Source organism: Chenopodium quinoa, unplaced genomic scaffold (genome assembly GCF_001683475.1).
Source record: "Chenopodium quinoa cultivar QQ74 unplaced genomic scaffold, ASM168347v1, whole genome shotgun sequence".
Classification (NCBI taxonomy): Eukaryota; Viridiplantae; Streptophyta; class Magnoliopsida; order Caryophyllales; family Amaranthaceae; genus Chenopodium; species Chenopodium quinoa.
The window spans coordinates 3,724,201-3,741,738 of NW_018745177.1; the positions used below are offsets into that span (position 1 = coordinate 3,724,201).

Consider the following 17,538-nt stretch of genomic DNA (forward strand, 5'->3'; position numbering starts at 1 on the left):
AAGTACTACTTTTGATGTTTTATAAAGAGGGTTTAATCACCCATTAAAAAGGGAGATTATTAGGGGTTTTTAAATAATTTTCAGATTTTTATTAGACTTTTAACTTGCTGTAATTTCATGTATAGGAGTGTATTTTAAGGTTTTTATGAAGAAAATTTAAAGAACTATATATAAGCCTTTAATTTTAACTAAAGGGAAGGTTTTAAAGTGTTGTTTGATTTGGATTTTGAAGGTTTTAAAGTAAGTTAGTATTGCTGTAAATTTGATTGATTGGGTATTGATTGAGATGTTATTATTTGGTTTAGGAGAGGAGTTTATTGAAGGTGATTTCTAGTTAGTAAAGTGGCACAAAGGATTGTTTACACGAGGTACGTACATGTGTACTTCGTTGTAAGTAGTATCATGTTTAGGTACCAAAGAAAAGAACTTAGTTTCATGATTAGAGAACACTTGGATGAAAATTGTTTGGTTATACATTTAATTAATTCATGTGCTCATTTTTATGAGACATGTTTTGGTGAATTGATTATGTTTGTATGGAATTATGGATGCAAACATGTTGAATTATATTGGATTAATTGTTTGTATGGAATGTTGATACAAGCATATTTTTATTGGATCGGTTAGTTAACCACATTTGGATTATTAAAGGATTGAAATTGAATGGTTTAAGTGGATGAATTTATTAATTATTCCACAAGGTTGTTATTTATTTTATTACTCAATCATGAATTGTTAGTATGTTGAGTAAAGGTGGATTAAGCCGAAATGGCTAGGTGAGTTGACTATGTTCAACAATTTGGATAATTTGGAAGTTTAATGAAATTAAAAGTCAATTTGTGATGTGATCACCCTTGTCCTAAATAAGATTAAAAGTAAATTGATGTATGATTTTTATGTATGGTCTATTTGATTGAGTCGGCTATTAATTAAAATTGTAATCACGTAAAGTGAAACATGGATGAGCAATAAAACTCTAGAAAGCGTGCACTTCTAGAGTATTGACAATTATGGGTTGGGGTACACGGTGGTAGCCCGTGGCTTTCCGAGGCTTGTTTGATCAACATGTCCTCTTTTCTTTTGATATTTACATTTTATTTTATAATGAAAGTTAGATGGGATCCTAGACTAACTTTGTGAGAATGGAGTCGCGCCCATTCTTGCATCGCGCTAAACTTTTATTTTAAATGGTCATTTGGGACCAAAATTATTTGGTGATTAGACAACCTCGTCTATTTCTTACTCCAAACTAAATTAATTAAATTAAATATAAAGAGTCAAGTGTTTGAAATTGATTAGCAAGTATGTTGAGTTGAGTGAATTGTTTAAGTGTGGAGTCTTGATTTGAATTCGTGTTGTATGTTTATTTACTTTAAGTTGTTGAGCATGCCAGGTTTTGTGCGTTGTAGCTTGTATGTACTCAGCTTCGCTGATTGCGTGCTTTTGTGTGTTTACTTTTGGTCATGACCTTCGCCTTTCAATGACCCTGTGATGATCCAATTATTACACTTGTATTATTGGGGAGCAATATTGCACAGGTTAGCTTGATGATGTGAAGTTTGGGGATTTGACATACGCATTGTCAAGGGATTGGTGTGATTGAGAGTATTCGTTCTTTGTGTTGAACTTATTTATGTTTTACTACTTTAATTATGTTTTGGGACTTTGATTATTGGTTTGGTTTTAATAAGGGCCTTTATGGTTCTAATTTTTAAGCTTTGACTTATTGGTTTTCTAAATTATATTATTTTAAGATTTAAGTTGGATTTCCGCTGCAATACTTTGATAAAGCCTTAACATTTTAACACGTGGCGGTAACTGTAGACACCCATTTGTGTCTCCCCAAAACCAAACCCAGTGATGAGTGTCTTTCACGTCGAATCATGATTGAATGAAACGAAAGTGTGGAAAGGTCTAGTGTTGCGGAAAGTTTTAATTCTTTTCTCTTCTCTCTGTGTTTGAAAACTTTATTTTAAGAAAACAGCTAATCCACTTTGGTTGGTCCATGATATGGGTCCAATAGTGGTGTAGTTGGATGGGGCTTGTAAAGACCTTTCCAACGATATATTATAAGCCCAATTCCGATGAATATTGAGGAAGTTATGGCCAATTTACTAAACTGGGCCGGTTTGAGCTTTAAGTACGGCCCATTGATCTAGGGGAGGGCCTAATATGATTTATCATTCCTAATGCAATTAGGAATGGTTTTGGTCTTCTAGAACATTCTAGAAGGTTTTATCATTCTTAATTCAATTAGGACTCTTTAGAGTTTTAATTGGATCAAATAGCATTTTCGACTGAAATTATATTATTTTATCTTCCAGTACAGGAATTTTATCAGAATTTCGAAAACGCGTTAAAAGCCGATTTGGCGTCCAACCCCAGGCCTTGGCGCCTGGAATCAGGATTGGCGCCAGACGCCAGCCATTGGCGCCTGGCGCTAGCCACTGGTTCTGGCGCCAATGTGTTTTTGCGGTCTTCAGACTCTGTTTTGATAAATTATCTTTTTTGGATGATTTTCTCTATAAATATCGTATCAAAAACTCCGTTTTCAAGGATCATCTACATCTATCGTTCACCAATTCTCTTTATTCTGAAGTCTTCACCAATTATCTTCATCATTCACCAATTAGCATTCATCTACATCATTCATTCATCAATTTTCATTAACATTCTTTAGCATTCTTTCTTCCTTGCTTTTTTTTATACAAAATTCCGCATTCACAAGATCTAGATACGCCTAACCATATTCGAAGTTGCCTTCGCCCTAGACGTGAAAGGTTTTAATTTCTGATGGTTTGGTCCCAAATCTCTCTTTCAATTATTTAATTTAATTATTTTGATTATTATTTTCCTTGAAGTTACTAACGTGTGGATTCTGTTATTAGAAAGAGATACGAGGCATCCAAGTAAGTACTTATTTGATTAATTGATATTATGATGTAGAAATCATGTTTATATTGTTATTATGATTCCTAGTATCATGTCTAGGGTAACTTTAATATTAAATATGATTGTTGCGATGCCTTTTATTCTCTTCCCTAATATTTATTCATGTTAGTATCATGTTAGGGCTAAAGATTTGATTTTTATTGTTTAGTGACATGCTAGGGTTTGTTATTAATCTTGTTAGTATCATGCCTAGGATCTTGCTATGCTTTAACATGATTATTATTAATGATGTTGATTATTTATTATGTTGCTTGATATGTATTATTTTATGTTGTTATTGCTTGATCAGCTTTTATTGCATGTTAAAGGGAATCGGTACTTGCAATCACGCTTAATAAGATAATTAATAATCTTGTTAGGTTAATTATGATTATAATTCAAGTGATCGTCAATAATAGTTTATTTGTGAATTAAATTCAACCAACATAGATTAAACAGGTTTAGGGTTAACCTATTGATTGTATGTTAGTCAGAAAGCGCACATGAATACGAGCAGAATAAAGTAGAGGCCTATTATTAGGGCAGGTTCAATCTCTTTTAGGTTGGATTTGTACCATCATCCCCGAACCCTTATTTGGTTCATGACCTTATGGAGTTGACGATCTCTTGGATCGTTAAGGGGTGTAACCTTCATCCTATGAACGGTTTACAAGTTCCTTAAAAACTTGTTGGCGACTCTTTCGCTCTATTTTCTTCCCTTTTGGACGCCACCGTACTTTAGTGTATGATCACAGTGGGGTTCAAGCTAGTGGGATTTTAAAGGCTTGAAAATATTCCCTACAGTAACATGCCAATGGTTCTCCTCTATTTTTATTTAAAGTAAGTGGTTGAAAAAGGAAGAATTATTGGGGTGTTACAGTAATAACCTTCAACTTTTTTTTATTAGACTCTATAATATTTAATTGGCACTGCCTAATTTGATTAATTTTAAGAACCTTCAAATATTCTTATTAGGACTCTACAATAATACTTCGTTGGGACTGCCTAATTTGATTGTAATAATCTTCAATTATTTTTTATTAGACTCTATAATACTTAATTGGGACTGCCTAATCTGATTATAATAACCTTCAAATATTCTTATTAGAATTCTACAATACTTAGTTGGGACTTCCTAATTTGATTTTAACAACCTTCAAATATTCTATTAGGACTCTATAATACTTAGTTGAGACAACCTAATTTGATTTTAACAACCTTCAACTATATTATATTGGACTCTATAATACCTATTTGGGATTGCCTATTGATTGTAATAAACTTCAACTATATTTAGTTGGTAACCTATCTATAATACTTAATTGAGACGACTTAATTTAATTGTAATAACTTTCAAATATTCTAGATTGAGACTAAACTAACAATACTTATTGGGACTAGGCAATAATATGATTATTATAATATACTCCCTCCGTTCCTAAATTACATTCCTACTTTTCTCTATTATGTGAGGAATAAATACCAGAATTAGGAATGTAATTTAGGAACGCAGGGAGTAATCCATCAATATAGTTTTTCTAAATCATGTGTCTTTGGAATTTAAAATAAATCACATGTTATACTTAATTTGGTTTGTAGATGACTAATCTTACCTTTTGTTTAAGTATATGCGTGCTTGAACCTCACAAAAAAAAAAAATTTAAAAAAAAAACAAATAATGTGCTTGCTTGAATTTTGACAGCTATTAAATAGTCTTCGAGGATAAAAACATACAAATTTTTGGAAAGGATTTTAATGGCTACATAGAATTATATCTAATCTAGTAATCTTGTACATTTTTTTTTATTTTTTTTTTGAAAGATGTACATTTAATTTTATCATGACTAGATAAATATGTGAAACTATACGGAAAAAAAAAAAAAAAAAAAAGCAAACTTTGAAAAATTTCGTTAATTTATATCAAAATAAATTTCCTTCAAAAAAATAAATAAATTTTGACAGCTATTAAATAGTCTTTGAGGATAAAAACATGCAAATTTTTGGAAAGGATTTTATTGGCTACATAAAATTATAGCTAATCTAGTAATCTTGTACATTTAATTTTATGATGACTAGATAAATATGTGAAACTGTACTATTAAAAAAAAAAAAGCAAACTTTGAAAAATTATGTTAGTTTATATTAAAATAAATTTCCTTCAAAAAAAATATATCAAAATAAAAAAATTATAAATCTTAATTTTCAAAACTCAACTAGAGTGCATCTGTTATAAAAGTTATACGATTGCAACCAAATAAAACAAAAAGAAAAAGCAGACTTTGAAAAATTACATTAGTTTGTAGCAAAATAATATAAATTATAAATTGTCTAGAGCTTTCGAACCGCTGATTACACTACCGCACCAGTGGCACCACTAGAGCAACACATATAACGCCTAATATTTTAACTAGGAATAACCAAATAATATATATACAAAATAAATGCTATAGCATTTTTGAACATTTTGCCATTTTTTTTTTATTATTTAAGGGTACGTAATTTTTTAACATAACTGCTATAGCTTTTGATTTGATTAAAAAATTTATACTACTACTTAATATCAGAAATTGACATTCTCTTAATTAAATTTGTGGAGAAGAACGATTAAGAAGGACATACAGATATGCTTAATGGGAAAAAAATTATTGAATTATTTTATTTAAAAATAAATCATAAAGATATGGAGTCTATATATATATATATATGCATATTTAAGAGAATAAATCAAGGTAAATGATGGTGAAGTAATATCAATTAGTCAATGATATTATTTAATAATAATATCCCTTTATATTCTGATTTTATAGCTATTCATTAACATAATTAAAAGTTTTTAGTTAGTTTTTATTTATTTATTTTTCACCGTCTTCAACCTAAAATAATGTCCATAGCTTCAACATTCAACAATGGTGGATGATCATTCACAAATTCATATGACTAATAATCAAAGTTAAACAAAAAAGCATATGACTACTTTCAAAATTATAAGATAATATAACCAGAAAATAAATTCTAAACATTCAATGATGGCTTATTAATCTTTCAATCATACGCCTGATCATAAGTTAACACAAAATCGTAATTATGAGGTTGAACATGAGGGTTTTAGGATGAAGATGATCGATATAAGTTAAAGAGGAAGTTAAAATTTATACATTTAATTTAAATAAGGTTTATATACTGCATTTTTGGTTGAAGATGGGATGTTTAATTTGAGGATGATAAATTTTTGGTTGACGATGGAATGTTTAAGGATGAAGACGACGACATAAGTTGAAAATCAAGATCAAGTTCTATTTTAATGTCAATGATGATTTAAGGTTGAAGATAATATATTAAATTTACTTTTTTTTTTTTTAGTAAAAAACAATTTAATTTGGGTAAAAAGAATTATCTAGTAAACAAACAAGTTTTTAATGACTGTGTAGCATAGGTGTTAAATTGGATGGCTAGGATTAGATAAATAAATATCGAACGGTCTAGATTTAATCTCTTAGCATAGTCGTCCATAGTCGACGACTACGCTAGAGTTTTTATCTACTTTAATACTTCAATTTAGTTAATTTTATTAATTGATAATTGTTGTTTTGCTAATTGGAAATTTATAACTGAAAAATTGATTCAATATTATTGATTGTGAATTTGTGGTGTTGGATATTTGGCTGTTTGGGTTTTTAATTGATGATTGATGTAAAATTGATTTGATGTCTTGATTGCCATTTCTTGAGAGAGAATCATTTGTTAGAGTTAGTGATAATTACATATTAACACGCTTTCAAGGTATGAAAACTTGAAGAATGCTTTTGTAGGTTTTTTTTTTTTTTTTTTTTTTTTTTTCAAAGTGCGATTCATTTGTAATCCAAAATTTGAACTTATGTATTGAATCTTTAATTGATACATTATCATTCTTTTTTTTTTCGATTTTGAACCCACAAAATTGGATGGTGACCTACCATCTCGGAAATCCTGAATCCGTCACTGATCCATATCAATATATAGTCAACTTTTGTGAATCGCTAAACATCGCCCGCAAATTACCATATAAAGCCCACAAATATGACTTGGTGTGACCATTATGCCCATTTTCTAAAATTGAAATAATCTCGGTGTAAAAAATGTGGAGCCGTACTGGCTCGCCGGGGGAGACCGGAGGGCAGGCCGAAGATGCGGGGGACGCCGGAGGTACGTCGTCGTCGACGGAAAACGAGGTAAGTCACCGTTAAAATTCACGGTTTACCGTCGGAGTGGCTCCGGCGCCTAGGATGGACGCCCAAACCGTAGCCTGGACGTCCAAGGCAGACGCCAGAACCACCACAGTGGCGTCCAGCCCAGACGCCCAGACCACCGGACTGGCGTCCTGGCCAGGCGCCACTCTACTGGCTGAGGCGGCCCTGCCAGGCGCCAGTCTAGTGGTTGTGGCAGCCCTGGCAGACGCCACCTTTATATATTAATTTTTTTTTTCTTTTTTGATTTTGTTGTTGTTTTTTATTTTTTTATTTATTTTTTAAAAAAAAAAATCGAAAATGATTTTTTAAAAAAATTCAAAATGGGTTTTTTTAAAATTAATTTTGAAAATTCGAAATAGGTTTTTTTAAAATTAAGTTTGAAAATTCGAAATGGTATATTTTTAAATTTAGTTTGAAAATTCGAATTGGGTTTTTATAAAAATTAAGTTTGATTATACATAATTATGCTTTTTTTTGTGTTAATTCTGTGTAAATATAGAAATTAAATGTATTATCCGTTAAATGTATTTATTATAATATATAATTGATGCAAGATTATGGTGGAGACGGAAATGATTACAGTGGGATATTTGGACATGATGGTCCATTCGAAAAAGCTCAACAGGCGATTGATTGGGAAAAACAGGTTGCAATTGCAGCTGGATTTTGCTTGGTAGTAGTAACTCATAAATCTCAACGGGATGGTAGAATGGATCGCATTTTGAGATGTGACCGTTATCGCAAAAGAGAAGAAAGAGATTTTCATACAACCACTCGGTTTGATACAAAGCGGAAAGGTTGTGGGTGTGAGTTCAGAGTAAAGGTTCGATAACTACAGAGTCGTGACGGTTGGGAAGTGATTGGTTACTCTAAATGGGGGTATCACAACCATGAGATGATAGTATATGAAGAGGGCCATCGACAGCTGAGCGGCTTAAGTCCTGCTGCGAAACTAGTTGTGAAAGAAATGAGTGATGCTGAAGTCAAGCCTGCTAAAATATTAGCATCTGTGTTAGAGAAATTTCCAGAAGACCATCCAAACCGAAGACACATCTACAACGTCAGACAGCAACTCAGGTTTGAACGGTCAGAGGGAAGGAACCCTATACAGCAGCTGCTACACCAGGCACAATCACGTGGTTACCTGTTCTGGTTTGATTCTGATGAAGATACAGCGGAGGTGACTCATCTTTTCCTTGTGCATCCTGATTAGGGATGTCACTGGGGCGGGTCTAGTAGGAGACCCGCCCCATCCCCGCCCCGATGGGGCGGGGATGGGTCTAGCTTTGGCGGGTCGCGGGGCGGGGATGGGTCTAAAATCCATACCCGCCATGGGTGATGGGGCGGGGATGGTTGTTATGTAATACCCGCCCCGCCCCGCCCCGCCTGACCCACCCCGTACCCGCCCCGCCCCGCCTGACCCACTCCATACCCGACCCATACCCGCTTTATACCCACCCCATACCCGCATAAGACCCGACTAGCCATAGCATAATACGATTAAAAAAAAAAAAATACTACACCTAATGAAATCTAACCCAGTAACCCACTTACCCAATACCCACCCTCATTCAGTCATTCACTCATTCTCAAAACAAAAACCCTAGCCTCACTGCCTTACTCTCTCCTCTCACAGTCTCACTGCCTCACTGTCTCAAGCGCTGAATCTCTTCCTCAAGCCTCAAACCCCTCTCTTCGATCCTTCTTCTTCAACCTCGTGGTCCTCGTCTGCAATCAAATCTCTTCGATCCTTCTTCTTCAACCTCGATCTTGCAAGGCTGCAACTCATTCAATTTAGGTAAACGTTTTCGCATTATTATCTTTGAATTTTCTTAATTCAATATGTTCAATTAAGAATTTCTTAATTGGGTTTTCGATTGAAAGTATGTGATTCGTCTTTTATTTATGATTTGTTCGATTGCGGTTTTCAATATTTCATTTGATTGAGCTAGGGTTTCGTGTTATATTTGTATGATACTTTCAATCTAATGCAATGTAGTTGATTACTGTTATTTTTTGTATGATAATGTATGAATATGATGACCTCCAAATTTTTTAGTTTATTAGGGTTTTAATCTAGAATTTTCATTACTTGTTTTTTTATATTTAATTTCACAAAATAGATATAATAAAGTCGAAATATGTATAGATTGTAATTAGTTTTTCTCATTAATTTCAGACTTATAAGTTTATGTTTATTATTTTAGCTTATGTGTGATAACTAAATTCGGATTATGTCATTTGACCACTTATTCGATCATTATAGATTTAGTTACTTTTTTTTTTATTTAATTCATTTACTAAGATCAATCTCTGTAGTACACACTAACTTAACACACTTTGTATATAATTAAGTGGGGATGAATTTTGATTGTATTGTAGTTCAAAATATATATACTGATTTTTTACTAAATTTGAATTGAAAATGACTGGCTATTAGCCTATGAATGATGCATGGTGTGTGTGAGCGTTTGTGTTTGTATCTATGTGGCTCAGTGGCTATAAATTTGTGTTGTAGCCTGTATGTAGTGGTTAGTGACTTAGTGTGATAGGTGGTTAACTGGTTATGCAGCAGCAACAATATATTAACATAGCAGTTACAGTATGACATTATGCATTGATAGGCCTTTCAACATGATATCTTCCGATAGCTGTGCTAGAAGCATGATCTGCCTTTGCTGCTGTGCATTGCTAATTTGCTATTATTAATTTATTATTGCTGTTTCTGAGATGTCAAATGTGTTCAATACTGTAGTCAATATGTCTAGTGCATTAATTGTCTTTATTTAATTTTTACAGGGGAGAATGACATCTAAAAATGAGAATAACGCTAGTGTTCCCACTTCCGCTAGTAATACTCCAATTGCAATAGATGATGATGAAAGTCCTCTAGAGACTAATTCCGATCCTTCTCTCCTACCAATTACTAGTAGGCATACTTCGGCAGTGTGGTCTGATTTTAAGAGAAAGAGAGTTGGGGATGTGATAAAAGCTGAGTGCAACCATTGCTCCAAGCTACTTGCTGGTGGGTCAAAAGCAGGAACTACTCATTTGAAAGATCATATAAAAATATGTCCAAAGAGAGTATGTCAAGATCTTCGACAAACAAGAATGTTTGGTACAAAAAAAAACTTGAATGATAAGAATGACACGATGACATTGGCTCCTTACGAATTCCACCAAGAAGATGGAAGAAGAGACTTGGCAGAGATGATTATTTTGCATGAGTATCCAATTAGCATGGTTGAGCATATTGGTTTTAGAAAATATAGCAAGACACTCCAACCTGGATTTAAAGTGTCGTCTCGCAACACAACTAGAAAAAATATTATGAAAAGATATGAGCTTGAGAAGGAGAATGTTGCAACCTTGTTGAGGAAAGCAAAGGGTAAGATTGCCTTAACTACTGACATGTGGACAGCTGACAACCAGAGAAAAGGTTATATGGCGGTCACCTCACATTTTATTGATAATACATGGAAGTTGCAAAGTCGGATCATAAGGTATTGTTTTCTGGTTACTTATAACTTGTTTATTTTTTTTGGTTGTCTTTGTATTGCTATAGTTTTTTGTGTGAATTTTAAAATCATAAGAATTATTAGTTGTGATGATGGATGATAATAATGAGCCCATATATCCACAATAGTATTGAATAGACAAATAATATATGTTATTTTCATTGGTTTTGGTAGGTTTTTATATGTCCCCGCCCCTCATACTGCTGAGGTTCTTGCTGATGCTTTGAAAGAAAGCATTCAATCATGGAATCTTGATCTTAGGTTGTCTTCTATAACCGTGGATAATTGTTCAACTAATGATGCAATGATGGAAATTTTGAAAGGAGTGTTTCCATATGGCTCACTTTTATTGCGAGGTGATTTTTTTCATATGCGTTGTTGTGCTCACATATTAAATTTGATTGTTCAAGATGGTTTAAGTGCTGTGGTATCAAATGGTGTTCAAAGAATTAGGGATAGTGTTGTGTTTTGGACTGCTTCTGATAAGAGAGTACAAAGGTTTGAACAAGTGGCTAAGCAAATAACTCCTGAGTGTAGTAGAAAGTTAGCACTTGATTGCAAAACCCGGTGGAATTCTACTTATGAAATGCTTTCTATTGCTACTAGTTATAAAGAAGTGTTTGTTGTTTTAAGTGCTCGTAATAATTTATATAAGAATCCACCGACCCCTGAAGATTGGGAAAAAGTTGAGAAAATATGTGAACATTTGGAAGTGTTTAGTAAAACTACCCTTAATTTTTCAGGAACAAATTACCCTACGGCCAATCTTTATTTTCCTAAAATTTGTGCTTTGAGAATTGCTATTTCTGGTTGGCTTTTATCTCCTCATGATTATGTAAGGAAAATGGCCGACATTATGTTACAAAAAATATAACAAGTATTGGGCTAGTGTGAATGGCTTAATGGGAGTGGCAACAATACTAGATCCTAGATACAAAATGGCTCTTATTCGCTTTTATTTTGCAAAAATTTTTGATGGGCATGACTTTGAAATTGAGGTTAGTAGAATTAGTGATCTTCTACGAAGATTGGTTGATGAATATGGGTCTAAGATGGGTAAAACTCAAGGTAGTAGCAACCAACAAGCTTTTGATTTGGGTAGTAGTAGCAAATCCAATGAAGAGACCTTTATGCAAGAATTTGCTGAATTTTTACAACAAGATAAGGACTCAAGTCATGATATATCAGATTTGGATAAGTATTTAGATGCTGCTAATGTGCCTCTAGTCCAAGATTTTGATATTCTTAACTGGTGGAAGACAAATGGAGGCACATATCCCATTCTTCAGCAAATAGCACGAGATATATTGAGCATTCCTGTTTCTACTGTTGCATCAGAGTCCGCATTTAGCACAAGTGGTCGGGTTCTTAATCCTTATCGTAGTCGGCTTTTACCGGAAGTTGTAGAAGCTTTGATGTGTACTCAAAATTGGATATGGGCTGCTTCTAAAAGTAAATAGCTAAAATAAAATTTTATTTAATTAATAATATTATTTATTTATTTATTTTAATTAATTCACGTTGTATTTGCAGATTGTGGAGAATTTAAGGATGATGAATATGCTAAATTAGTGGGAGAATTAGAGGAAGGATTTGAAACATGTGATATCGATTCTTGAACAAGTGGACTTTGCACCGAATAATTCAAGGCCTAATGAATTTCTTGTTATGTATTTGAATATTTGTAGACTTGTAGTTATTTTTAATATTTGGACTTTGGACAATTTGGAGTTAGTGTTTTTTTTTTTCTCTTATGTACTACTAATTTTAAGTTTTTTAATATGTAGTAATGTAGTATGTATGCCTAAGGTGTTGCACTTTATGAAAATGGTTGATCTTGCAGTGGTTTTTGTTGGATTTGAGTTAATGGGATTTGTATGCACTGCTACTTTTTCATTAGTCTACTATGAAGTCTGCAGGGTTTCAGTTGACACTTGAAACTTGAAAGACAGTTGCTTTTCTCAATACTAAGTTGGCGGGTATGGGGCGGGGAATTGGCGGGGATGGGGCGGGGGTTTGGCGGGTATGGGGTGGGGGTTTGGCGGGTATGGGGCGGGGACGGGGATGGGGCGGGGGTGGTTTTAGAGTTGGACCCGCCGGGGCGGGGACGGGGATTATTTTCAGACCCGACATGGGGATGGGGATGGGGATGAAAATGTGAGGCGGGGATGGGGATGGGAATGCCAAAATCCGCCCCGCCCCGTTGACACCCCTAATCCTGATTGTGCTGATATGATCAAGTCTTGGCCATTTGTGATTTTGATCGACTCAACGTACAAGACAAACAAGTACAAGTTCCCACTGGTTGAGATCATGGGGATGACTCCAACGAACCAGAACTTTCTGATTGGTCATGCAATCATCAAGGATGAGACGGCTCCAAGTTATTATTGGGCCTAATGTTCATCCAGCAACCATCGTCAGCGACTGTGAGGGAGGTCTCTTTGCCCCCATAGCAGAGCTGTTTCCAGAATCGAACCACTTATTGTGCACATGGCACATCAACAACTGCGTGAAAGTGAAAGCCTACAACCTTTTCAACAAGAATTTGGAAATGGAAGAGAGATTGGTGAATGGTAAGTGGCGGAAGATCCTACAGGCTACCACAGAGGAAGCGTATGAGCGAGCATTGGCTAACTTCAGGGATTCGTACCAGTGGTGTCCGGCACTGGTGGACTATGTGATGCAGCAATGGGTCCCTCACAGGGAAAAGTTGTCAAATATTGGACAAACCAGGTACTTCATTTCGGGAACACTACAACATGTAGAGTTGAGAGCGCTCATAGAGCTACCAAGGACTGGATTGATTCATCGACCGCTGCTTTGGATACACTGTTCGATAGACTTAACAAGTCAATTGAAACTCAGAAGAACGGCATCAGGAACTCTCTAGAGGACTCCAGACGACGACATGGTACGATGTATAGCCATTTTATATTTAAGATTCTCCATGGTCGTGTGTCGCACTACTGCTTGGGGTTGATTCTCACTGAGCTGAACAGGATGAGGGACTTGGCTGACGAAGTGTATGCTCAGTGTGGGTGTGCTATTTCAGTAACTCATGGATTACCTTGCTCATGCACCATTCACCGCGTTATTACAGAAGAAAGGGCGTCGTTACATGTTGATCAGGTTCATTCATTCTGGAGGACGCTCGTTATTGGTGAGCATGCAGACACTCAAACGGCCGACCGTGAACAGGAGGAGTTGGAGCAGTTTCGTTCGATGTACGACCGAGTGTCCTCCAGCCATCCTTCTATTATTCGTGAAGCTACTCATGTACTTCATAACATGTTCCACACGTCTACCTTAGATTATGAGGAACCCGAAGGAGTTGACCGTCCTCGAGGTCGACAACGGCGGAACAGGAGTGCGTTTGAGTATATCTGTGGTCTTGGTCGTGGTCGTGCTCGTGGTCGGACATCGTCATCTAGTCGTAGTCAATCTTCATCGTCTGTGAATATGCCCCTGAGAACTGGTACGTTTTGGTTGTTTACATTGCACATAGTTTTAAAGTGTTACTCCTGCCTTCTTAACTGTCTATAATTATATGGTGAATAGGAAGAAACGATGTTGATCAGTTTCCGTACAAGGAAAGGATACCTGCGATCATCATGCCGTACTTGGAAGGGTGGAATGATGTAGTCGGAGATGGTAACTGCGGATTCCGGGTCGTGGCTGATGTTTTTCAAATGGGCGAAGACAACTACGGTTTGGTGCGTCAGTTGATGTACAGCGAAATTGCCTCTAACCGAAATGTTTATCGTCATGTGTACCAGGATGACTTGGATGGCGCTCTGCGGCGTATCCGGTGGGGAGGTGGACCTTGCGGCCAAAATCATTATTTTGACGCGCCCCTAGATCTGTTTGCCGTTGCAAACATTTACAAATGCGCAGTCATGCATTTCGGCCTGGGAGTGCATAGTCAATCTTATTATCCTTGTACCACGGTTCTCCCTTGGCGGTCGCGTGAGACTGTCACCACACCGGTCAGAGAGGTAGCTATTGCGTTTCTTGGGTCGTCATACAAACATTTCATCCGACTAGACATGTCATCCGATTTTCCAGTGCCACCGATTATACCTCGGTGGTACACCATTCGCATAGCGAGCGTAGAGGGTTGGGATGCGCTATATCATGACCGGGTCCACGAATGGAACACCCTAGCTGCATTTTAGTTTTTCATGTTTACATTCTTCCTATGTAATCTTATTTGTACGTTGCTCTTTTAATGAGAACATTAATCTTTTATATTGTATTGCTTACTGCATTCTATATATTGCATGGGTAAGTTGCGCGGATCCACGAACGGTTATATCAAAATTTAAAAACAGCAATGATAATATGTTTAAGTTGGAAGCTAAAAGAACAATCTAAAATGTTACAAACTTACAACATAATGTCCAATTTAATAAATTAAAACGATAATATTTAAAGTGCTCTATAAATAAAATGACAAAACCATCAGTAATCCCTCCTCGACGACGACTCCCACTGCGCAAGGGTCTGTTCCAGACTATCAACAACAGCTCTCACTGTTGCACTCATGCTGTCCTTCTCAAGAGAGAGTTTCTGTACGTCCTGCATTATCTTTCCCATCCACTGCATACAACAAAAAATAAAATATGAAATACAATAACAACATATAAAACTTAATTAAAAGACAACGATAAATATAATATGAGACATACCGCTTCCATGGCAGTAGGCGGTGGCACATAATCATCATCGTTGTGGTCGAGATCTGCGATCAACCTCGGGTGCAAATACCGGTTGAACCATTCCATGTAGTAATGGTCACACATGGGAGGAACCCCAGATGGCGGCCGCTGCAACTCCGCAGTCCATAAGCGGGCCACCATCGGAAACTGGTCCCACGTCCCGGTCATGATATCCGGCCATTGCACGACGTAGTCCCTCAACGATGCAGGTCGGACCGCCTTCATCAGGCATGCCGAGGGAGGAGGGACAACTTGGACAAATCCAAGTTGGCGAAGACAACGCTGGGGCATGTACGCCTCGACGATCTCATGATACTGAATGAGTCCCGTGTACAGGGTCCTGGGTACCCTAACACTAGGGTTCGGGCCGAAAGGTATCCAGTTCACCTGCACATAGTTTTAAAATTTAATAACATGAATATAATATGTGCAAATAATAAAATGTAAAAACAATTTATAAACGTTACCTCTAAGGGGGACAGCCTGTCCAGCAATAACCGTATCGATCGGAGGCGGTCAACGGACTTCTTCTCCGAGCGCGGACTCCACGCACAAGCACGCGACATCCCCTCATCAATAGGAACCGGGTCACGATGTGGTCGCAATGCAGGAAAGTACTCGTATATCCAGGTCTGCAATAGAGTCAGACACCCAGTGATACCTGCCGCGTCAGCCCGACTCGCAAATCCTAGTTGGCGATACAAATACGCCAACGTAGCCGATCCCCAGGAAAACTGGCCTACACTGTCGGGGTCACACGCCTCTACTATGTCGCGTGGCCTGAGCTTGTTTCCGCCGCTCTTATCCGGAAACAAGGTACATCCGAGGAGTAGAAAAACATAAGCACTCAGCTGTGCGTCGTGCGTCCTACGTGCACTGGGGTACAAACACCGCTGCAACACGGATGCGATCTTCACACCGCCGTGTTCCCAAACACCAAGCGCCTCGGTGTACAGTGCAGCCCTGTCCACCGCCAACAACTCCGCCAGCAAATCTGCCTGATCCGCATCAGCCACAGCACAAAGTCGTTTACCCTCAACACAAATCCCCAGAATGGCCTCGACGTCATGTAACATGATCGTCATCTCACCGAACGGAAGGTGGAAAGAGTTTGTATCCGGCTGCCATCGCTCAATGAAAGTCGTGATCAGCGTAATGTCAATCTTATCGTGCATGGTGGCAGGAACGTGATTCACCCCAGTGCCCTCCAGTCGCTCGAACATCTCGCTCTCCGCCGGCCAAGCCTCAGCCCATGTACGCAAAAAGCTACAAGTCTTTTCCCGGGTATGACATTTCAACAACCCCGTAACTGAAGGCCTCTCCTGGTCCTCCCAAATACGGGCAGCTATGTGTCCTAGAAAGCTAGGAATCACACTCCCGTCAACAGGCCCACCGGGCACCTCACTCCTAACAACCCAAGAATCATTAACGACCCTCGACCGTTTCCTGCTTGCCCCATATACAGTGGACGCAGATGATGTGCCAGATCTACTAACAAACCTACCACCCCTACCCTTACGCACCTCCACCATATGTGTCTCGTACATGTCATCAACCCTCTGACTGAATGGATCGTAATCATCATACGGTCCACTGCCATCGTCCACATACTCATCCTCATCCGCGCCCTCCTCCTGCTCCTCCTCTTGGTCACCCTCTTCAGCATCATCATCGTCATCCTCATCCCGACGGTGGATCCGTTCTCTACGAGCCGAGGCCGAAATACCACGGGATCTAACATGTCTATGCCCCGACCTCTCCACTGAATAACTTCTACTAAGAAGCTCTACATTCTTCCCCGCACCATGACGACGCAGTGAATTCTACAAAAAATTTAAAAATATATAAACATACAAAAAATTATACGAAAAATAGCTACCACTACCCAAATCAAATAAACTAAAAACATACTAACAAATTAACATAATAAAGAAATTAACAAAACACTTAAATAAAAATAATAGAATAAAAAATACAAGAAAGGAAATAAAACCAACACATAAGAATATATATAAACATAAATAATTCATTCCCAATTAAAATAAATTAACTAACCAAAAACAATATCAATAATAAAAATTAAAATAAATTAACTAACCAAAAACAATATCAAATGAACAAAAAAATGTACTAACAAATTGA

General features: G+C 36.9%; 1 protein-coding gene across 1 annotated transcript; it reads left to right on the forward strand.

Annotated features, from left to right (window-relative positions):
* The first annotated feature begins 10,487 nt into the window (after nucleotides 1–10,487).
* Nucleotides 10,488–11,549, forward strand: LOC110710696 (zinc finger BED domain-containing protein RICESLEEPER 2-like). The gene is made up of 2 exons (XM_021889027.1): nucleotides 10,488–10,660; nucleotides 10,850–11,549. Exons 1-2 carry the CDS (start codon nucleotides 10,488–10,490, stop codon nucleotides 11,547–11,549), a joined length of 873 nt encoding a protein of 290 aa, XP_021744719.1.
* Nucleotides 11,550–17,538: the final 5,989 nt, after the last annotated feature.